The sequence below is a fragment of the Dendrobium catenatum genome, unplaced genomic scaffold (genome assembly GCF_001605985.2).
Source record: "Dendrobium catenatum unplaced genomic scaffold, ASM160598v2 fragScaff_scaffold_1220, whole genome shotgun sequence".
Classification (NCBI taxonomy): domain Eukaryota; kingdom Viridiplantae; phylum Streptophyta; class Magnoliopsida; order Asparagales; family Orchidaceae; genus Dendrobium; species Dendrobium catenatum.
In genome coordinates, this window is record NW_021319682.1 from 13,054,394 (window position 1) to 13,078,774 (window position 24,381).

Sequence of the window (24,381 nt, forward strand, 5' to 3'; positions counted from 1 at the left end):
GTAGTTGTGTAAAGTTAAAATATTTCAATAAGTTTTAAAAGATGTACCTGAAAAAAAAATCACAATTCATATAAATAAAGTTAAAGATACTACTATTTTATCAATATTAACAATAAAAAAGGAACACAACCATTTGTGAATATGACGGCTGAACATGGAGAATAAGATTTTGATGTTGCTTCTCCTTCTTTTCTTGTTGCGAGCAACATTGTGAAAATTGGACTGTACAATGAACCGGAAGAATGAGAGTTTCACGGTTCGATGGTTCAATCGGGGTCGAATCGGATCTAACTGAATTACGCAATAAATATTAATTTTATTTAACTATAGCATAATTTATATATTAATGATGCAATCATATATAAAATGTGACTGAAAATTAAACAAAATAAATAATCATGAAATATAAAATATGAATGAATTCATTTTCTTAATTGAAGTCATGAAGCATAAGTTATTAGATATTTGTTAATTTATGAAGACATGAAATATAAGTTATTAGATATTTGTTAATTTATGATCATCAGCAAAATCTTTAAAGGATTAAGACTACATAACAAAGAAATGAAATATCAAATATACTGATAACTAAATCAACAATTGCTTCCAGCTTTCTAATCTAATAGATGAGTTTTCCTAGCAGGTTTGCATCAAATTCCTACCAGCATACTTTATGTAATCTAATAAATTGTGTTAAGATGCTAATAGATTGAATTGTGCCTGCTTTTGTTTACTTCATTTCTCATCAAATTAAGACTAGCAATAATCAATAAAAAAAGGAATACATTTTCCATTCAGGCAACTTGCTAACCATTCCCTTTTCACACAACAGAACCCCCCAAGCATTTCTCCCATTTTCTTCATTAACAATACATGTTTCAGGTTATGCTAAAAGCCTTTACTCAGCTGAATTCTATTCCAGCTATCAAGTTGTGCTTACAAGTCACACCATTGCATACAGAACTAACTGGAAATCCTATTTCTTCCAGTTAGTCATAAGAAGGAAATAGACAAAGCAGAGGTAGGAAGAATAAAAAATTTAAAATAAGTTTGGGAAAGAATTCTTGCATAGAAATAGGAATACTTAGAGACTGTGGTGATTAGCAAGACGGGTTATCGAACTTGAAACCATAGTCGATGAGTGGCAACCCGACAAACTTTCAAAGGAGTGTGAAGCTTATGAGAAGCACGATGGCCGGACTATTGAAGAAAGTAGAAACAATGCATTGATGAATACGAGCAAACAAATATACGGGAATGAAAGAGAAGGTCGTGGGAAGGAAAATACGCAAGCTGCTTAGGTTTATACAATTTTACTTTTAGTTTAGCCTGATTTTGTCCATTCGATTTGCAATAAACGTCGCTAAATGCTTGTTGTTTCGAACCGACTGGTTCTATTAAATATGGCCGATTCATCGGTTACACAGTTTAACCAGTGGTTCATCGGATTTTTCCCTGATTTAAAGCTTAGAACGGTTTTGAGTTTAAGTCAGACCAGTTATCCGGTGGGTTCGGGGTTGAACCAACCGGTCCAGTCCGGTTTTAAAAACTTTGGTTGCTAGGACTTCTTTCTTTGTTTCCTTTTCTCTATTTGCTTGTGATCATATGATGGTTGCGACCATTGATTTATTCCTCTTTTATAGTTGCAATATCTGGTAGGTGTGATGAATACGAGCAAAAATCACTTGGCCTGACTTGGGTGTAAAATTTTTCACAATATGCAAAATGTGATTGCAGGATTTTGCTAGTAAAATGTGAGTAAATAATGTTTCTCTACTCCCGAGTAGTTGAAGTGATGTCAGTAGAAGATTATCTACAAAAGATAGTGGTTTAGAAGTTTGCATCCGTTGGTGCTGCTCTAGAGTTGTTGATGTTGACACCAACCAAAAAACAATTGAGGTAGCTTAACCCTCAATGAACATTGACTTTTTTTCAGTGACAATGATTTAGAGGATTTCACGAGCACTAATTGGTTTGTTGACAAAAGCATGTCTTCAAATAACTTTAGAGAAGCCTAGCTAGTCGTCAGCATGTGAAAGTAGGCTAGTATTGAAGTAAGGCAGTGTTGGCTGACCAAGTTCAGCTTTGCATTGGTGGACTTCCTCTAGTTTTATTAGAACTTTGGCATTGTATTTGAAGAGTTTTCGTCGAGGAATCCTTCCAAAGTATGATCCAAACAAACAAAAATATAATGAAGGAATTAGGTCTCTAAATGAGCTCCTGATCTGAATTTTCAGTTCGAATCCACAATTGAACTGAGTAGGAGGTCTATTTTATAGACTTATCAAGGGTCTATTTAGGAATATTCGAAGTATTGCTTAATTTTTATCTAGGCCAAATGATGGTTGACTGAGGTGATTGAGCCAACATTGCTTGTAATAAGCAACTGAAAAACACGTGCATATTCAATGTGTCACAATGATATTAATGGTGGTGGTAATAGTTTCTATGAGGAATTTATCGCTTCTTATGTCAGATATAGTGAAAATAGGACCAATGTCTGTGAAGAATATCAAGGAATTTTTTATTATCTTGCGAAGAACATCATGAGACAAACTGGACAAGACTAGGTGGAGCATGAGGAATGCAACAAATCAGAGATTTGGAATTTCTAGAATTGTGATCAAATGAGAGCACATCGGGATGTGGTCGCTAGCTATTGATGCTAAGGGTCCCAATTTGCCACCTCAACAGCTAAAGGTGGTGTGGTGTAAGCTGTTGCCACAAGCTCGGTTGATCAAAGGCCCAAATCAATACTTATTGTAGGCCTATTTGTCCTCATTTCAAATGACTGATTCCTTTGGAGTTTTTGGAGGTCAATCGAGTCAATTTAGCTTCATTTTGACGTCCATTCAAAATTGAGTGGATCCCAATTTGGTGTGCCTGTAGACTTGGGATTTGTTCTCCATGTCAATAATTGTACTTGATTAGATAGAGATTCTTGTGAATCTCAACTTGTCTGAACCAAAAGATCATAAAACATTCATACCATACCCTTCTGTATTTTGAATTGTTTTTAACTTTTGAAGGAGATTAAAGCATCGTTTGGGATGACTTTGTTACTGCTTCTTAAAGCAGTTTTTTAGTACACATTAAAATTTTTGTACTAAAAAGCTGTAAGAAGCAATAAGAAAACCGTCTCAAACAAAGCCTAAATCGTATGTAGAAGAAATTAAAGCTTTGATTTTACATGTTTCAAGGATGAATATTACTGAAAAATGATGACTTATGGCATTTGCTTTACATTGTTTCCATATTATGGCCCTTTTTAGATTGATGATCCATTTCCACTCCACATCTCAGTTAGCAATAGAGGCCATCTTTCCAACTTAATTACAAAAATATGCAGGGAATGGCATGCAAGCCTAACACGCACAGACCAAGCTTCCATGTAAACATGGTGGGTTTGGACAAGTCGACGCAAAGATCCAATTCGTCGCGATACCCTTGGGGCCTTGATGCTGAGATGGTACCCGAAGACGATGAATTTGAGCTGTGGCTGCAGCAGGCCTTAGCATCTGGACTCTTCTCTGACAGTCCAAAGCGCAGAAAAAGCTGGAGCCCTTTCAAAATGCCTCAAAAGGGCATCAAACCATGGCGAAAATCTCCATAGGAAACCAGTGAGAAACCCTAAACAATGAGAAATGCATTTATTGATGCTACGACTGCCATCATTAAGAACCAAAAGGGATGACATATCATGAAATCACGCATGGATCCAATTACAGTTCAACAACGTTCATTTACAAAATCTGTGTGGCAATTTTCAGATATTGGAAATGGGCATATTTTCCTTCCCAGACAAGAAATAAAAATGCACTTGCGTAGAAGCATTTCTTGCCTCATACTTCCTATCTTCTGTTCATCATTCCATTCTAGTTCAGCAGCTCTCTCGTTGTGTTGAAGATCAAGCAATGTGGCCTACGATGATGAGGTAAGGGCTCTCAATCTCTCAAGAGACAACAATATTGAGGCTTGAATAGTAGCCCCCCCTATATGTACATAGATGAAGGAATTCCTTTCTTTCGGCCTGAAGTGCTTCTCATACTAATATTGCACACTAAGGGTTTCGTTTGGGATGATTTTTTTACTGCTTCTTAAAGCAAATTTTTAGTACAAAAATTTTCAAGTCGTCCCAATCGAAGCCTTAGTTTCAGAAATGCACCTGAACTGAAGGTTAAATCTGCTGGAACCTTGTGCTCAACAATAATCTCGTTTGATCAGTGTAAATGAATGCATTTGTGCACTTGTTCGAATCAAATTGCTATCGTTTTCTCATTCGTTGATTTGCCGTTTTGTCTTTCACCTTCTAATCGATATGTTACTTGTATATCAGAAATCTTAGAATTGATTGATTTATATGAGCTTGTCATATGAGTATGCTGTCATTGTAAAAGATAGCGAAGTTCAGTTGGAGTAGCCTTCTGTAGTTATATATATTAAAAAAAAAATTATGTGTAGTATACAAACTTCAATCTTTTAGAGCTTCTTGTTATATGAATTTTGTTAAGAGTTTGCTCGTCTTAAAAATGAGAAATTATTACGTATGGATACTGAACGTAGAGTTATATTCGGACTCAATAAAAATATGATGTGTGGATAAAGTATTACTGTGTATTTAACTGTATTAGCTAGTTCACTACAATACAAAGTTAATACATATCAATACACATCATTTATTGGTATGTATTAGTTATGTATTAGCTAATACACAATAATACATAGATAAATAAATAGTAATATATTAGTTCACATGTCATATTTTTATTGGAGTCCAGACATAGCTTTACGTCCAGTGTTTGCACGTAATAATTTCTCCTAAAAAATCGGTTAAATGAGTAGCGGCAGATTTTTTTAAATCTAATAATTATTGAATGTAAGAAGGATATAATAAAAACATCTGAAAAATATAAACATAAAAATTATTAATGCATGATGGTCATAAGTTTCAATATGCAATCATGGAAATTTTTTATTTGCTATTAATATTTTGTTCATTTGTAATTAGTGAAATCTAGAATAGTATTTTAGATAATAAGCTTCAACTTTATTTTAGTACCCTCGCGCAAATAATTTTAAAATTCGTCTATAGATGTTGATATTTTTTATTTTACCTAATATTTTAAATTATTTGAATGGAAATAGGATATTAATTAAATATCAGATGTTATCGTAATTATTAGATATAATTAATTTTATTTATTTAAATCAAATTAAGAAAATAGATTATATATAATTTAAATTATTTATTGAAGCTAAAAATAATAATAAATATTTAAATTTATAATTCAATTATTTATTTGATATCTGTGTGTCTAATAATATCTATAATTCGCTTACAAAATTATCCGTTTATGCAAATCGCTTCTAACCCTACCTGCAATCGGGTTGAGCAGGTCGAACCCGAGCAATTTCTTCTACTTCTCGGCTCATATCGGTCACTCATTGCCCCAACCGGCCCTGGCCGCCTCCTTGCCTCAGCGGCTCAGCCTACCCGCACCGCACCGGAAACCCTTCTGCACGCTGGTAATCCTCTCTCTCTCTCTCTCTCTCTTCACAAATACACGCGCGTCGCACATTCCCGTTGTCATAATCTATTCCTAAGGGCTCTCTCTCTCTCTCTCTCTCTCTCTCTCTCTCTCTTCACAAATACACGCGCGTCGCACATTCCCGTTGTCTTAATCTATTCCTAACGGCTTTGCTATCTTTGTAACGATGCATCTGTCCTGGGATCGTGCGAGTGAGACAATCAAGCAGAGGGTTGTTGATTAGAGTATTCTTGTTAGTAATTTTGTATAATAATTAAAAAAGAAAAAGAAAAAAAGCGGTGCCCTCTCGTTCATTACTCGGATGAAGTTGGCATATTTGTTTCACCTGCAAGATTTTACTTGCCATTTGGTTTCTGTGGGTGGCTGATAGGTTTTTCGTCAAAGTTTAGTAGGTTTAACTTGTTGGCATTTATAGTTTGCTTTTTGTAAGGATGAAGGCTCTTCGATGTTTTCTCTTTCGAGCTATGATTCTCGTTCGAAGCTTGAAGTTGGCGTGCACTGCATTTAACAAGATTTGGTTTTGACAATTGCCTCGCTTTCTATGCTTTTGCAGATCTTTTGAGCCATGTAGGCTGCGATCATGTGGGCTATTAAGCTTTTTGAGGGGCATTTTAGGAAGCTCTTGCCACTTGTATCAAGGTAGGCGTCAAGCTTAGCAACTTAGCCTATGAACATTGCTTTGCAATTAATACTGTTAGATTGTTGAGAACAATTTTTGTTCACTAAGATCATTATAATTATACCTGGAGTAAATTTTACAGAGGCGGAACTTACCATTTGAATGGTTTTACTTCCATCACGAAAGCCAGTCACTATGGCCCTTCTCTGTGTGGTTCATTTGGTTGTTTACGTTTGATGTCTACAATGAAAGGAAGGGGCATGCGATCTAAGGTAGAGAAGAGAATGTGGAGAGAATCAGCAAAAACACAGATGGAGCATAGGAGGTCCAAAAGAATTCATAAAATGCTGATGACTGAAGATGAGAAGCTCATATACAGCTTAAGAAGGGTGAGTTATTCCCCTTCTCTTGTCAACCTTAATTTATCAAAAGCTTTTTACTTCCTTTATGGGGCTTTGATAAAATTTTGTGTAGGTTGGTTTAAAAAATTACTCTTCATGACACATTTAGTAATCTTTAGTTTATCTGTCAGCTTCATTTAAAATTTATTTAGGAAGAGTTATAATCAAGCACTGGATGAATGGATCGAGTTACATAAATCGATGAAACAATGATTTGTTCTTTCTTTTCCAATTTTGTTATTTTTATGTCTATATCTGTTAAGCAGTATAGCGAAATAATAACAGAAGAAAATGCAAAAAAGACTATTACAAGTTAGATTTCATGCTAGAATAAAACTTGAAAAAATAAAGATACTTTGGAAAACCGAAAGAAACTACTTGAAATCTCAAAACACATCTTTCTAGATTCTCTCACGAGTATAAAAACCCTAGAGTGTTAAGCTTTCCTGAGTAATTTTTAGTTTATTTGTCAGCTTCATTTAAAATTTATTCCACAAGAGTTATAATCAAGCATTGGATGAATGGATCAAGTTGCATAAAGTCATAAACTGATGAAACAAGGATTTGTTCTTTCTTTTCTTATTTTGTTATTTTTGTTGGCTATATCTAGTTAGTGATATAGCAAAGGCATGGCAGAAGAAAATGCAAAAAGGACTATTACACGCTAGATGTCATGCTAGAATAAAACTTGAAAAATAAAGATGCTTTGCAAATAAAAAGAAGTTACTTGGTTTTCTCAAGTCTCACGAGTATAAAACCTCTAGAGTGTTAAGCTTTCCTTAAGAGTGTGTAAGTGTGAGATCAAGAAGGTATCTGAAGGAATTCCTTAAGGCAAGATAACTAGTGGATTGGGATTTGTAAAATTTGGAAGCATTTGGATTCAAATCCCAATAGCTAAAATAATAGGAGTTTCTTGTTTATGTCCATTCTATCTATCCTATTAATTGCACTAGTAGCAAAAAGTTTTTTAGGAAAATTTACAAGGACCTATAATTTTGATATCTATGGAGAGTAAGCAGGTAATTTAGTTGGAAAATTATTTAAAAAATAATTCACCCCAAAAGTTTGAATGGTATAGTTTAAGTAAATGATTTGATGATCTATTATGTACAAATGTAGCTATTAAAAGTAGAGTGTAGAAAAGATACAACAACAACATCAAACCTTTCTCCCACTACATGGGGTCGGCTACATGAATCTTTTTTCCCCATTGTGTTTTTTTTAAGAGTCAAATTCTCATTTAAATCAAATAAAAAAAATCATTTCTAATCTCTCTAACCAAATTGTTTTAGGTTTGCCTCTACCTTTCATAACATAGACCAAATCTAATACATCTCTCATAACCGGGTAATCGGAAGGATGACGTTTTATGTAAAAAAGATAATCAAACAAAATGTTTATAATGATTTTTCTCCTTTGTGGCCCTATACTCACTCCCTCAGCTCCTCGTAAGGCTGTGTAAAAGATTGTGGATTGCTTCAACCCACAATTCTTTTCATGAGCTTAGGGCCATCTTTACCACCAATTTATTTTGCATATAAAAAGATCAAACCAATGACCTATTATTTTCATGGTCTAGTGCTGAATCATCATAATCCTTTTCTATTCTAACATGTACAACACACACTTCATGAGTGGAGATGGGGTGCTTATAAGATACAGCAAGGACAGCCGAGATAAGAGAATGCAAAAAGGGCTATTATGCACTAAGATACCATGCTAGCATAAAACTCGAAAAAATAGAGATGCTTTGCAAGTCAAAAGAAGCAACTTGGAATCTAAATCAATAAATATCGCATGATTCTCCCAAAAGTATGAAACCATTAAAGAGTGTGCAAGTGTGAGCTCAAGAAGGCATATGTAGGAATTTGTCAAAACAAGTGGACTAATATTTGTAGAACTTTGAAAGCATTTGAATTTATATCCCAACATCTGCGTTAACTGATACACAAATATGAGTTTCCTGTTTTTGTCCATGTTATCCGTCCGCAAGATGTATTAGAAGCTAATAATTTTGCAAGAAAATGTTTAACTAATTGTAGCTTTTTGATATATCTTCATGAATGCCATCGAATTTCATCTTTCAGTTTGGTCTTTTAAAATTCATTGATTGAATCATTTAGCCAATTTAGTTGTAAATTAAAAAAAAAAAAAATCACCCTAGGAGTTTGAATTGGATAGCAAGGAAATGAATCAATGATTTCTTTTGTATACTATACAAATGTATCGTTGATTGTTTCAACCCACAATTCTTTAAATGGGCTTAGGGGGGAAGCTCTACAACCTATTCATTTCATTAGCAAAAAGATCAAACCAGCAACCTATTCTTTTTCTGGGCTAATGTAGAATCTTCACAATACAACATATACATTATGACTAGAGAGTGTGCAGTGTGCTTAAAAGATAAATCAAAGAAACGAGAAGAGAACTCCTATTACACACTCGGATGCCATGCTAGAAGATCACTGAAAAGAACAAAGATGCTTTGCAAAATATAAAAAAAGTAACTTGGAATTTAAATGGTTAAATGTTGCTAGATTCTGCCAAGAATATGAAGCCACTAGAGTGTTGGTCTTCTTTGAAGAGTGTGCAAGTGTGAGCTCGGGGAGATACGTGCAGGAAAATATGAAGCCACTAGAGTGTTGGTCTTCTTTGAAGAGTGTGCAAGTGTGAGCTCGGGGAAATACGTGCAGGAATTTTTTTAAGGGAACTGGTGGACTGATATTTGTAGAACTTCAGAAGTATTGAATCCAAATCCAAATAGCTAAACTAAATGATGCAGGAATAGGAGTTTTCCTCGTGTCCATATTGACCGCCAGCTAGTTGCACAAGAAGCAAACAACTTTTTTTTTCTTAAAAAAAATAATAATAATAATAAAAACAAAGAACTTTACACACCGCAAATCAAAAAAGGCTATAGCTTTTGATATTTGACCGTGAAGGTCCATCGAATTTGTCTGCCAATTTGGTCCTTTGGAATTGGTTGTCTGAATGGGCTAGTCCCCTACACCCGTGGCAGTGGTCAGCTTCATCAGTCAATCAGGCACCACAAAACTGGCCAACCAATCTATCAAGTGTTGGAGTGAGAGCTTTAGGCTTCATTTGGGATGGCTTTCTTACTGCTTTTTAAATCAGTTTTCTAGTACAAAAATTTTAATTTTTGTACTAGAAAACAACTTTAAGAAGCAGTAAGAAAGTTGTCTCAAATGAAACCTTAGCCAGTTACAACTGGCTTATTTTGGGAACAAAAAAGGTTATTAGTAGCTTTTTTTATTAATCTAACTTCTAGAATGGATAAACTAATTATGAACTTCATAGCAAACTTTTTAGTTGTTGGTCTTTACAAGTTTCTTCAACTAACTTATTGAACTTTTTTTCTTTTTTGTAAAATGACAAGAACTTCTAAGCTAATGATTCTTTAATGCAAATTGTGACCTAATATTGTCAGTTAAAATGCAGCTCTAACGCATTGATTCTTCTTAGGCTATGACAGTCGTGACATTGCTTTCTATTGTTCTTTTATTTTCTTCTCGATAATAGACATTTGTTTTTTTTTAATACAAGATTTCCAGCAACTTTTACATATGTGACGGAAGGAGATCTTAAGAGCAGAGGTATTTTAGCTTTTCTTATCATGCTTTTCCTTTCATAATTTTTTTTTTCAGGCCAAGAAAAAGGTTGCTTTGCTCCTACAGAAGCTAAAAAAGTACGAGTTGCCAGAATTGCCTCCGCCATTACATGATCCGGAGCTCCTGACCCCAGAACAGCTTCAAGCATACAAAAAGGTTGGATTCAGAAATAGAAATTATGTGCCTGTTGGTGTTCGTGGAGTCTTTGGAGGTGTTGTCCAAAATATGCATCTCCACTGGAAGTTTCATGAGACTGTACAAGTTTGTTGTGATAATTTCCCCAAGGAAAAGATCAGAGAGATGGCCACCATGCTTTCAAGGTTAAGTGGTGGCATTGTCGTTAATATACACAATGTAAAAACAATTATCATGTTCCGAGGGAGAAACTATAGACAGCCAAAGAATCTTATACCCATCAATACTCTCACTAAAAGAAAGGTCAGTACTGTTCTTTCTTTCTGATATTGTGTTCTAAATAAAATGTTGTTGAAATGTAGTCCTTTCATGGCTTCTGCAGGCCTTGTTCAAGGCTAGATTTGAGCAAGCTCTTGAATCCCAGAAACTGAACATCAAGAAAGTAGAGCAACAACTTCGTCGAAAGGGGATCAGTCCGGAGGACCCGATCGCCATGGCTAGTATCCAGAAAGTAGCTGCTACATTTTTCCGGGCCATCGATGAGAAACAAGGAACTCCATATGTTTTCCGCGAGAATGCAAGACCGATACCCGAAACTATTGAAAATTCGGGCGAGGATGCTGATGAACCATCTCCTGATTACAGTGACCAAGAAGAGCTTGATAGGTTCATTGCTGAAATTGAGCAAGCTGCGGATCTGGAGTGGGAGAAAGAGGAAGCAGCAGAGAAAGAAGAAGCTTCTAAGATAAGATATTGGGGCAAAGATGACATTGGATATGGGTTGAAGGGTAGAAGCCAAAACTGGAGGAATTCAGAATCAGATGAAGAGAGGAGCAATCAAAGGAGAAATACTCAGAAAAAATGGGAAGATGAAGAGGATATTGAGGAATCATCAAGTGAGGAATGGGAATCAAATGATGAAGTGGACGATGTGATTGCAGGCATTGAAAAAGACGCAGCCAATGCCATTGAGAGCAAAGGAAGAACTCATGGATTATGGAGAAGCACAAGAGAGGAAGGTGGTAGTCAGAGACCACAAAGAAGAGGCGCAGATCTGGATGGTTCATCTGACTTCGATGGCTCCTCAGAGGATGAAATGTGGGAATCAGATGGTGAAGAAAGAGCTGGACCATCTGCTAACAGTGATAATGAGGACAGTGATGAAGAATATGACTATAAGGGCCATGAAAGGATAAAGTCAATTGATTCAAAGAATGAAAAAATTGATAAGGGTAGTTACAGTGATTAGGAGTATGCAACTATTGAAAAATCTCTTGTTTAGGGTTTAGGGTTTAGGGCATACATTTTCATCTATGCATTTTTTATTTAAATTTAGATTCAATAAAGTAAACTCCTTTGTGTGGATGCTTTTGAGATGGTTTATCCCAATGGTTCTGGTTTGTGTATGGAAAATTTTAGGGGGATTTACATCCATACCATTTTATTCCATGTTATTTATATATCTAACACTTAAAATATTAATATTATATGCATACCACCCACATACAACTTTAATATCAAATATAACATTCTTATATTTCATTCTTACCATTCATATCGTCCTATAAATTTAAATATTTCATTTCATGCACTCATATTTGTTCTATGGGTGGTAGATATGTAATATTAATGTTATGAATGTTAAATATGTAAATAGCATGAAATAAAGTGGTATGTCTGTAAATTTCCCAAAAATGATTCATAAATTTTCATCCCTTGGATAAGACTTATCCACATTCTCATTTGGGTGAAGCTCTCTATCATGCCTTTGTTCTATTGTAACCTAGAGGCTATCGACAAAAAATACCAACAATGTCGATAGCCCCATCACTGTGGATAACCTTAATCAATCGAAGTAAATATTCACTTTCACTTTTGTTGGCATTCAAATTTTCCCTCTTTTCTCTTTGCTTGATAATATCCTTGAAAATATCAATGGGATAAAATAAAATTATAATGGTTGGAAATCCATGCTTGTTCAATCTACTATACTTTAGCTAGTGATAACAATGAGTGCACTAACTCAAATTCCCCAACCCTAATCCCTCTCTACCCTATTTTGATTTGTAATTGCTATGATGAATTTGAAATTATTAGGATAGATATGTTAGAAAGTCTAGATATACATTATAATATTTATATCATAGAAAAACAATTAAAAATAAATTTTAAATTATTTCCCACATTATTTCTTTTGTCAATTTGACCCTTATAATAATAGTGTAATATTCTCATTTGATTTGGTTTGTTTTGATATTCTATTATACTAGCATGATCAAGATGTTTCTTCTCGAGTTTTCTCGGTTTATTTTTTGTTATTTGGCTCCTTTTATTGGGGTGTGAGTATTAATATTTTTTATATTTTTCCAACCTATTTATGTTTTATTTGTTATCCAATAGTTCTCTTCTTATTAAGCTAATTGGTTGGAACAGTATAACCTTTGGACAAGATGATGATCCATAAAACTTGATTCTTGAATTTCATCTACTTGAATAATATTTTGGCATTATGCTAACTTATGCACATAACTTTGGGAAACAATTCTTTGGATTATTTTTTAAAATACTTCATTTATTTTTTATCCACATATAGTGGGATAAAAACTTAATGTTATTATTGTTGTTGTTCATCTATTTCTTGGATGTAAAAATGTATTATAAAATGTTTGTGTCCTTTGTGGCTCCAAAATTTTAATATATATTTTTTTATTTAATTTATTAAGCATACTCTCATATAAATTATTTTTTTTTGACATTTTATAAAATTTATGCAACATGCTGTTATATGATTGTTGTCTTGGAACATTCATGACGGTAGAGAAATATGAAGTTTAACATCTTAATAATGTACGAAGATCCAACACACAATCAGATAAAAGAGATGGGTGCAGTGTTCATATAAGACACCTGAGTTTTTTATGTGGAAACCTTTGAGAAAAGGGGAAAAATTACGAGGTCTTGCCTAGTTTAAATGAATGCACTAGTGCTTGTAGTTGATTACAAATGAGACCGTTCCTCGGGGGTAAGGTTTTGATTCGATGTTACAAAATATACATCATGTATACTATATTACATAGTGGGAGTTGAAAGAATCAATGTTGACATGTTTGTTTGGTCGGCAACAGTGGATGAAAGGACCATAGTTGAGCAACGGAGGTCGAAAAGACTGTTGTTGAGCGATGGCGGTTGGAAGGACCATAGTTGGTGGGCAGCAGAGGTCAGAAAAAACCATAGTATGACGATAATTGATGGCCGGGCCTAAGTTCGGCAATAGTCCGATGACAGTCGGTGACCAGACAGAAGTCTGGCGACGGCCGATGGCCTGGTGGTGGTCGAGGAGGAGCGTGCTGGCAAAAGAGATTTCATATTTCTCTTCCTTCTTTCATCTCCTTCCTTTCTCTCCTTTCATCCTCCACTTTCACTGAAAAATGAGGGGTATATTTATAGCTTTATAGGAGTGTCATGGCTAGTAAATAGGGAGAAGATCAAGAGCATGTTGGGAGTGTTTTGAATGGCGACTGATATCGACTCTCTTGATCATATATCATATATTAAAATTTAAGTTCCTTAATGATGTTAGAATTCAACGATCTTGAGCTTGTTGGATTCGTTTGGTCGAGTCGCTCGATTATACTATAAGCATGTCACATTTCAAAATAATTTGGTCATCCAATTTATGGTTTGAACAATTCAAATGCGCCTCGGGTTCTTGATTTGGACTCATTTAGATTTAGATTGAGTCAAATTATATGTCATTGGATCCGTCTTTTCGAGACATTCAATTCAATTATAAGTTTGCTAAAATCGGAGTTTGAATGACTCTGGATTTAATTTTGAAAGTTTCCAATGTGATTTTACCTAAAGATTCGTGCTCCATCAAGATAATTTTTTTTATAATTCATGAAAGATGATGAACAACAACAATCCCACTGTTCGGATAAACTACATGGATTCTTTTTTCATGCTGTCCCCTAGATTTTTTTTTTTTAAAGGATAGTTTAAAAAATATAAATTTGAGTCATATAAGTATATAACACCGACAAAAACCCTCAGACTGGAATCAAGTCCAGTTAGCCTGTGCACGCAAACTGCGGCAAGGGAACTACCCCGTGCGTCCATCCTACACTCCCTATGACGAATCCATGAGCCATTGATCAGTCTGATCCTCTCAATATTTCTTATATAGACCGACACGCGCAACCCGAGTCGCAACATGATCTAAAGTCTAAACCATTTTCTCATCGAGCGAGGGGTACGAAAGAAATCAGATTTCTTTTTCGATCAAAAGTACTATGATCTAAAGTCTAAACGCGTACAATTTCATTTATATCATTTCTTCTACCTATCATACTTGAGAAATTTTTGTTGGGCGCCGCCGCCGCTGCAGCCGCTGCCGTGGCCGACGACTCTGCAACTTTCACAGGTAACTCCGGCCGCTTTGTTCTTTTTCTCTCTCATCTCGATATTTATCCTCATGAGAGAAATCAAAATCGCGCTTTTGGTTACCCATCTGTTTGGCCCACGAAGAATTATAGTGATGCCATTAGAACCTTCTTGAAAGCTTTCGTTTTGGAATTCGTTATTGGATTTCTTTCTACTTTGCCACGATTGTCTGACATTTTTTATTTTTTGCTGAGTTTTTTGGGTTATTTTCGCCTTCTTCGTTCTTCTCCGGAGATGGGCTAGCCCCTCTATGCCTACTATATGAAGCTTTGGAATGCTATTTTGAGGCTAGGGCATGCTTGTTTTCACGTCTAGAAGACGTGAGAACACTTGTTATGATGTTTGTGGTAATATAAGTTGAAGCTAGTGAGAATTTGCAATCATCAGCCATAGATCTTTCGGAACTTTGGATGCTCTATCTTATTATTTATCTCAACTGGAATGCAGGATAAAATTTGTTGATGGAAGCTGCATTTTCTTCGTTTACAAGGCCTAGTCAAGTTTTTAGCACACAGATCATTGGTCTTTCCCGAGCATTCTGCTTTCCTAAACGTGACAAGTGCATCCTGAAGCGTCTATCTTCTGGTTGATTTTGCCCTGGAATATTTCTGATTTGGTTCTGTTAGTTGACAGTGAACTAGTTCTTTTTGAACCTCTGCTCAGTTTCCATTCAGTTTACCTACTCCTGGATGGATTATACCTTTACTTAATCTGGACCCCATATTGTTGCAGAGATTTGAGCGGAGCAATTATTTTAATTCTAAAGTTAGTTTTTTTTTCTTTCACTCTGAGTTTTCGATTCATTACCTACTTTGCCTTGATTACTTGCGCAGATTACAGACCTCAAACTATCCAGTGTTCAATGAAATCGTACCGGCTATCAGATCTTAAGGATGTTGAGGTTCACAAGCTCAAGACACGTCCTCGCATTGATTTTACATCAATCTTTGGTGTGGTGAGAATTTTCGTATTTAAATTTTTTAAGAGACATCATTTTTCATTTCATGCCACGAGGATAGCATTCTTAGGCTTCGTTTGAGATTGCTTTCTTATTGTTTTTTAAAGCAGTTTTTTAGTATACAAATTAAAATTTTTGTACTAGAAATCTGCTTTAAGAAGCTGTAAGAAAGCCGTCCCAAACGAAGCCTTAATTGACTTGCGATTTACCTGAAATTAGGTTAAACCTATTGTGGATGATGTCCAAAGTAGAGGCGATGCTGCTGTTGTAGAGTTGGTGCTTCTTGAATCCCCATTCTTGAATACTGCTTAACAAACTTTTTATTTTTGTTCCCTCACCTTTGTTTTATGCAATATCTAATGATTTCAATTAATGCTTATGCAGTTATACTATAAAATTTGATAAGGTTACACTGGAACGAATCGTTGAACATGTTTCTGATCTGCCAGATCCTGAGGTGAGCTGATTCACATGAATTGATAATTGTTTTTCATGTACAAGTTATTTGTTTGCTTTGCACGTGCTTGAATATATCTATCTTTCTCATCTTGCATGTGTTAATTAACATTACTGTTATCCAGTAATGGGCATAAGTTATAGTCTATTATTATTGTCACAAATTTTTTCTTGACTTGGCCGGTGTTCTATATTTTTTCTAATCTATTCCAGTTCTATTTTTTGTTCTTGACTTGTCTGCAAAAGATGATCAGTTTAAGTCAGGCATATATCTTCTCAAATACATTCTTAACCATGATATCATGGTCTGAGTAAGCCAATCCACTCCAATTGTTCCTGCAGGAAACTACAGCTGAAGCATTTGATATGAAGGATTTTAGATATTCATTAGGGTATGCAGTAACCATAGAAAACTGATCATAAAAGAATTGAGGAGAATTAATTGACTATTTTATTCCATCTTTTGTGTAGTATTTACAAAATGCCAATAGATTTTCTAATAGAAAATAGACAAAATCAAGGAATAAAAAATATTGAATAATTATAATAGTCCATAAATTGATGAGGTGACAGAATAATAATTGTAGAATGATTACACTAGTCCACAGATTGTTGAAATATCTCTAATAATTGTATTAATCACTGTGGTGACATGAAGTGAGCAAGAATGTGGAGGAATGCTAGTCTCGGGGGAACATTGATTGGTGCAAAAATTGATAAAGTCTGAACTTTTTCATATTCTATCTCAAGCGAATCAATGTATGTTATCCATTTCAAACTTGTCTGATAATTTCTAAAAGATTGTCCCAATTTTTTTTGTCTGGTAAGTGGCTCAATTTTCTTCTCTTAAAAAATCTATGAACAAATCTTGACCATTTTAGGTAATTATTTCCATTCAATCGATATTTGAAAAATGTTTCATAACTCTTCCAATGGATTTTGATTGCATATCTTAATTTCAAGAGAACCTTGGATCAAGGTGTTAGATCAGTCCTTAACCAGTCCAGGTTTACAGCAGGTGGAACAAGAAGTTCTATCTAGCATAGTCGGTTCCTTGGGGTGGGGCCCAGCAGTGCCAATTCGAGAAAGGATTAAGGTAGGATTAGGAGGGCAATTTGAAAGGTAGGGGCTGTTTTGGGGTTTTCTTTATTATTGTATGTTTTAAAGAGGATTTGTCCCTAGGGTTAGGGTGATCTTGTATTTGCTGAAATTTGGAGAGCTCTTAGGTTTTTGTTTGGGCTCTAGCCACCGACTAGGTATTGTGAGAGCTAGATCCTCCTCTCCAATTGAGGATCCATTGTATCTTGTTTATTTCTTCCCTATTTAGTCTATTACAAAGTTTTCCTTGTTATTCCTCTTCTTCACATGTGGTTTGTGTGGAGATTGCTGAAATTTAATTTCAACCAAGTATTATCTTGAGTTTTACAAGCACTTTTTATCACAAGGGTATATAATTACTGTTATTATTATCTATGGAGAGGAAAATTGTGGCTTTGTTCACAAGAAAAAAAGGAAAGAAATATAATGGACCAATTTGTGGCAAGGATTTTAAATTGCACAATTAGGTATTGAGGCATTTTTTATCTATGAGGTGAGGTTTACGCCTTAGAATCAACAAATTGCGTAAGTAGAAATTATTGTACACTCATCAAAATATGATGTAATAATATATTAACATGTTAAATTATTTACATATTTAAAAGTAACATATTAATATCCTAACATAGTAAGAAGTAATCAATTGCACAAAGTATCAAGTAACAAATTGTGCGAAGTAGAAGTGTTGTGAAACAATCAAAGTTAGATAATGTATCAAAGTAAGAACAAGTAACATAATAATTTAAAATAAATTTAACACAATAAGTTTCTCTCTCTCACTCTCTAAAATCAAAAGTTCTTGTAATCTTTTAATGTATTTTTCTTTAATAGTATTTTTCTTCAAATTTCTATCATTTAATCTCTTGTTATACATTATGTAAATCAAGAAGTTAATCCTCAAGATATTTAAACTATTTCTTGATTTGTTCTGAACTTGATTGTATAGACTCTAATTTCGCTCCAATTCAGATGTCAAATATGTAAGTTTAATACTTTAATAGTAGCAAGTCACTGTAACTCTGGAGTGCCATTACTAAATTTTGAAAAAAAAAACATTTAGAATAGGGAGAATCGGAACGGATCATGTTGAAATAAGAAGAGACATTGCCACATTAAATGGGATGCTATTCTCATAAAAGAACCTTCCAATATCCATACAAATATGTTTGCACACTTCTCTAGCATTTTCAGAAGGCATCCTTTGTGGCACCATCTTTTCATCTTCGTCATCCTCTCCATTTACCATGGCTAAGTAGGAGATGGTCAGCAGTGTGCATGAGGAGTGGAGAAGGGATTGCGTGAGAGGAGAGGCACACATTCTATGACCGTGAAATTGCATTCATGCACAAGTGATGCATAGAGATTATTTGAGTATGTAACGTATTATATTAGATTTTATTACTTATATTTCTATTAAAAATTATAGTTATAAATGGCGCATGCCTCAAAGAAATTGAGGTGAGGCGCTCCTCACAGAACCAATGAGCACCTCATTGTGTTTTTCCTTCAGAATGCATAGAGGCGCTCCTTTGGTACACAATTTTAAATAGTGTTTGCGGAAATGTAGTAATGAAGGTTGCAATAATGAGGCTAATTTGCAGCAATGTAGCGATGATGGCTGCAACAGTGGAAAATGTTTGTGACAATATAGTAAAAGTGACCAATTTGTGGCAATGTGGTGATGAAGGCGGCAATAATGAGAAATATTTGTGCTAATATAGTAATGAAGGCTATATTTATAGTAAAAATAGGATAAAAGTAGGAAAGTGCAATGATGGAGGCTAGAAGATTATTATAATGCATCAGTGAAAGCTGCAACACCAGAAAAAGTAGGGGAATAAAATAAACAGAGCAACAATGAAGGCCACATGATTGTGCTAATATAGCAATAAAGGCTGCTACAATCAAATTATAAGGAAGAAAAATAGAGGAATAAAAGAAAAAAAGTATAAAAAAAAAAAGCCAAGGGCTTTGATATCATGACAAGAATTGAGGAGAGTTGGTTGAGTGTTTTATTCTAATATTTATGTAGTATTGATAGGAGAATTTATTGTAGGGAACCTATAAAATCAGATACAAATTAGGGAGTAATAATTACAGTAGTCCACATATTAATTAGATGACAGAATAATAATTATATAATAATTACAATACTCCGCAAATAGATGAGATTGTACTAATAATCCCATGGATCACTTAGGTGGCATGTAGTGAATAAGGAAGGTGTTAAGGTGGAGGATAACCGAACTTATTGGAGCATGAATGGAAGCATAATTAATGAAGCTAGAATTAATGGAGTCTTGATTTTGCTATATATATATATATATATATATATCCTTGACTTTTAGTATAATTAAAGCAAAAAACTAGACTACTGAGTGAGATTTATAATATCTCTTGGTAATAGTGTAATAATTTTCCAAGAATAAGTAGAATAGTTCCTAACCTGAGTTCCATTGGCTTAGTAATTAAACGCAATCATGACGTAGATCAAGAGCAGCTAGGATAAGGATTTGTGCATGTTTGAGTTAGAGCAGACATTTCCATGTAGACAATGTAGTATTATGTTGTGTGTGAAAGTTAACATTTCTCTTATATGTTCTTATTTGTGGTGTATCTTTGATATTCTTTTTGTATGTTGCAGTATAACTGTAGAACCAGCTGCAATTTGTAGTTAACCCTGACTTTTCTACACTCCTTAAGCATTATCTGCTATTTGAAACATGTATCCGCATGCACAAATGCCTAAAATTTGCTTATGTGGAAATGCAGATCGATCAAGAAGTGAGAGAAGCATTTGATGTAGCATTTGACAACATATATGCATTCCATGCAGCACAAAGGATTCCTGAGAGGATCATCGAGAACATGAGTGTAATTATTCTTTTTTTCTTATATTAACAATTTTTCTGCTTTGTTTAAATAAACTAAACTTGTATAGGGTGTCAAATGTAAACGAATTGCAAGGTGTGTTGGCTCAGTTGGTTTATATGTACCAGGGGGAACTGCTGTCTTACCATCAACTGCTTTGATGCTCTCAGTGGTATTAATGCATATTCTATATCAGTTTTTTCTTGATCTAATTAGCTTTCTGGTTAACTTTTTGTATCTTCTGTGAGGCAGCCTGCCCAGATTGCAGGGTGTAAGACTATTGTTCTTGCTACACCTCCATCAAGTGATGGAACCATATGCAAGGTATTATATCTAAGAGGTAGCCTAATCTCTTCCATTATGTTGGAAGTTAATATTCATGTTTTTCCAATAGGAGGTTCTTTATTGCGCGAAAAAAGCTGGTGTAACCCACATATTAAAAGCTGGGGGTGCTCAGGTGGAATGTTCTTGCATTTTCCTTACCTGAAACTTCTTTGTTTTCTTTGATTTGGCAATTCTAACTTTATTCCAATTAATAGGCAATATCTGCTATGGCTTGGGGTACCGAGTCATGTCCAAAGGTACTGTTTTTATTGAGCTGAGTTTAATCTCCGCTGTTGCTTTAGAGTTCATATTACTTTCCCTTTGAATTATTCTAAGACACTGTTTTTCCTTAAGACTCTCCCTTCAGATTTTGCTAAGGCACTGTTTTTCCTTCTTTGTTTGGTTTTTTTATGTTTATATTTGTACTTAGTTGCTCTGTTCTCTTTGGCTTTGCTGGTGCAATAAGTGTAAATGTCTAATATATTTCATGAGGAGGATATCCAACAATGTTAGATCTTTTTCTTTTCTTTTTGGTGTTTATGTCCTTAATAATGTGTGATTGTTCATCTAATATTCTTTTCACCTCATCCATCCTGATACATGCTTATATTGCTTAGACGTTCCACGACGGTGTTACCTAAATGTGTGCTTCAGTTGTTCGATTATAAAAGAACCTTTTTCCATATCATTAAGTGTTGCCAACCAGCCATAGAGTTAGAAATAGAAGATCACTTAAAAGAGAGATTCAAAGATGAATCCACCAGAATTAGGAACCATCGATGATGCTGTAGGGCTCTAAAGGCTTCAAAAGATCATACATAGATCTAGGGAAGTTGTTGCAGAAGAATCACATCAAAGACAAGATGACATTGCAAAACCAAAAAATAATTTGGAAGAAGCTGTAGATCTTCTCAATGCTAGAAAAATAGTGGAGTCGCACACTGGTAAGTTGTAGGTAGCGGAAAATAGGGGAACTTGTTGAATTGTTGTCGGGTTGAAGACTAAGGGCTATGTTGGGATGCTTGACACCAATTTGGAATGTGGAGATAATGTGATGTTACTTTTGTGCAATGAATGGAAAGCCTCGTTATCTTCTAAGAACAAGAAGAACATTTTTGGCCTAGTGTAACATAAGACTAACCTCCAAAGTTGTGGTATCTTTAATTGCAAAGCTTTTGAAGTGAAGTTCTTTGCAACTAGAGGATGTTGGTCTGTGACAGCATTACTTGATTAGTTAACTCGAATTAGTAAGAATGCATAAGTGCTCATTTGCCTTTTTTTTGCATTGATGAATAAGTTATTAGGGTCATTTGAATTTGAGCTCAATAAGCAGGCCAATATTGGGTTTAATTGTGCATGATTAGGTTCAGTGAATTTACTAAAGGGTTGTTTGGTTGGAAGAAAAGTAAATGCTTTACTTTTTTACTTTTTAGTGTTTGATTGGATGAAAAGCAAATCCAAGGTAAAGTAAATGTACGGTATTCTATTTTAGTTTATTTTTGAGGTAAAGTGTTCTCGCCCAATTTGATCGTGAAAGCTTTACACCGCTCAAGTGCTTCCTTGACCATCCACGATGGCCACTATCTCCATCGCCACCTGCTGCCTGTCGCTTGTTGCTACCGTCCGCCGGCTAACCCCACCAATTGCCGCTGCTGCCGGCTGCCGCCGACCGGCCTAGAACTCACAAAGAGATCTAGCTCCTCTCAAAACTCACTAAGAGATTTGAGAGAGAGGTTGCACTCACAAAGAGAACACGAGGTTAATTTCATTTCATCCAAAACTAAAACAAATTACAATGCATATTGCCTCATATATGGAGGCTCCAAATGAAAGAAAAGAAAAGACAACAATGCCCTCGGGGCTACATAAGTCAAACAATGCCCTCAGGGGCAAACTCGGAAAAACTAATAATAAAAAAAATGACATAAGCTATAAACTCAAAAGTAGAGGCTCTGGATCATAGCCGTCGATCTGCGCCGTCGGCGATGGTACACGTGTCGAAATCTGATGTCCCCATCATTTATCTTTTAGAAGGCCGATGATATAACTTTGCTAGGGGATGAGCTCTGGCTAAGAATTCCTTTTGCTACTAAATTTTAGTCTTTTCTTTTGATTTTTTGAAGCAGTAGTTCTTGTAATATTACATCTTCTTCCTTCCCGCATTTGCTAACTATTTTGGCTTTCACGCTGCTACTCACTCAAGCTCTGAAATGCATTTAACTTATATTTGCTAACGACTACCATTTTTTTTATTTCCATATTTTATTAATCCATATTATTAATTGAGCTCATTATTCTATCTCAATTTTACTACATTTGAAGCAGAAATTTGCACAACTTACCAACATCCAAGTGACCTTAGGAATTTTACTTTTTTCTTTATTAGAGAGAGCAATGGCTTACTTACATTCGGGAAGGCAATTTGCACTTTTTGTTGTCCGATTTCATGCCTTGCATTTGGCATGTTACAATATTCAAAGATGGTGATGTGAACTTGAAACCAACTAAGCCATAAGATATTCTTGAACTAATGTCCCTTGATGATATGATTAATTTGATTTTATGTATGGCTCCTACTTGAATTTAACCATTTACTACAATAAGAAGAGTAAAGATTGCCTGCAAGAATTGAGGAAAATTTATGGCCTTATTAGATGTGTATTATGTGAATAATATATTTCATACTATCATAAAATTAGCTGAACAAAAGGTGACTCGACAAAACAGTTGACTAAGGCTTCGTTTGCGTTGACCTGTTGTGTAACAAAAAAAAGAGAAAAGAAAAAAAAAATCAAATCTCACCTGCCCTCTGTAGAAACACATCGCAGGCTCGCATGTCATCGCACGACCTCGCGTCATTTCATCACACGACGGCCTCGCGTCGTTAAAAGGAAGCGAGAGCGAGGCCTTCGGCCTCCCTTCCTCTCTTCCCCGAGCTCTCCCTCTTCCGAACTCTCTCTCACGATCCCGCTCACTCTCCGATTTCCTCCCGCTCACGCTCTCTCCCTCCGACCCCCTCTTCTCTATTCGACGACTTCCCTTCCAGTAGGATCGAAAGTTATGTCCTTTTGATCGGAAGCCACACCGGAGCTCGCTAGCTACGATCGTGACTTTCTCCCTTTCGCTCCTGCTCCTTCGCGGTCGATCGACTACGCTCCTTCGGCGCCCCCATTGCTGTTCGACTTCGTTGCTTCGACGACTTTCCCTACCTGTCGGGGCGGAAGTTACGGCATTTTGGTCGGGCGCAAGAACAGGAGCTCGCGGCTGTGTAGGTAACTTTCTCCCTACCGCATGCTTCTTCGGCCTAATCCCGTAAATCCGGCCGAACCATGAGAGGGGGGAGGGTTTAATTTTTACTTTACTTATTATTATTAATTATTTTAATCATTATTTAATTATGATAATAATTAATTAATTAATTATAGTTAATTAATATTTAGTAAAGGTAACTTTCTCCCTACCGCATGCTTCTTCGGCCTAATCCCGTAAATCCGGCCGAACCATGAGAGGGGGGAGGGTTTAATTTTTACTTTACTTATTATTATTAATTATTTTAATCATTATTTAATTATGATAATAATTAATTAATTAATTATAGTTAATTAATATTTAGTAATTAATTACTGATTATAATTGATTAATATTAATCAATTATAATTGTGATTAGTTTACTAATTATAATTAATTAATAATTAGTTATTAATTATTAATTATAATTATTTAATTATTATTATAATTAATAATTAGTTATTAATTACAAGTAATATTTGCTCATGCTTGCCCTCCTGCCTCGGTCCACGAGCCGCCGCCGATCCGCCGGTCCACCGGCCCCGAAGGTATAACCCCTAAACTCAGGCTTCCGTCCTCGATGTGTACGACGGACCGGAAAACCGCCTAT

At 35.2% G+C, this 24,381-nt stretch overlaps 3 protein-coding genes across 5 annotated transcripts in view; all 3 read left to right on the top strand.

The window, feature by feature from the left end:
• Positions 1 to 4,286, top strand: part of LOC110109959 — a 34,375-nt gene extending 30,089 nt beyond the window's left edge. The window contains exon 9 of the mRNA XM_020841203.2: positions 3,350 to 4,286. Coding sequence (XP_020696862.1) covers positions 3,350 to 3,613 — 264 coding nt within the window. The 3' untranslated portion in view covers positions 3,614 to 4,286. The remainder of the gene's footprint in view (positions 1 to 3,349) is intronic.
• A 1,081-nt stretch (positions 4,287 to 5,367) lies between these two features.
• LOC110109952 (uncharacterized CRM domain-containing protein At3g25440, chloroplastic) lies at positions 5,368 to 11,767 on the top strand. The gene is made up of 5 exons (XM_020841189.2): positions 5,368 to 5,526; positions 6,103 to 6,188; positions 6,311 to 6,557; positions 10,235 to 10,636; positions 10,716 to 11,767. Exons 2-5 carry the CDS (start codon positions 6,130 to 6,132, stop codon positions 11,580 to 11,582), a joined length of 1,575 nt encoding a protein of 524 aa, XP_020696848.1. The 5' UTR covers positions 5,368 to 5,526; positions 6,103 to 6,129; the 3' UTR covers positions 11,583 to 11,767.
• Positions 11,768 to 14,415: 2,648 nt separating this feature from the next.
• LOC110109940 (histidinol dehydrogenase, chloroplastic) overlaps positions 14,416 to 24,381 on the top strand; it is a 17,222-nt gene continuing 7,256 nt past the window's right edge. The window contains exons 1-10 of one of the 3 annotated variants that reach the window (XM_020841172.2): positions 14,416 to 14,756; positions 15,224 to 15,361; positions 15,610 to 15,731; positions 15,954 to 16,006; positions 16,119 to 16,191; positions 20,061 to 20,162; positions 20,230 to 20,331; positions 20,412 to 20,483; positions 20,554 to 20,616; positions 20,699 to 20,740. In XM_020841172.2, the coding sequence (XP_020696831.1) occupies positions 15,238 to 15,361; positions 15,610 to 15,731; positions 15,954 to 16,006; positions 16,119 to 16,191; positions 20,061 to 20,162; positions 20,230 to 20,331; positions 20,412 to 20,483; positions 20,554 to 20,616; positions 20,699 to 20,740 (753 nt within the window). In that variant the 5' untranslated portion in view covers positions 14,416 to 14,756; positions 15,224 to 15,237. Of the gene's footprint in view, positions 14,757 to 14,806; positions 15,124 to 15,223; positions 15,362 to 15,609; positions 15,732 to 15,953; positions 16,007 to 16,118; positions 16,192 to 20,060; positions 20,163 to 20,229; positions 20,332 to 20,411; positions 20,484 to 20,553; positions 20,617 to 20,698; positions 20,741 to 24,381 lie in introns of those variants that run through there. The other 2 variants (XM_028699107.1, XM_020841178.2) reach the window with 2 other exon arrangements.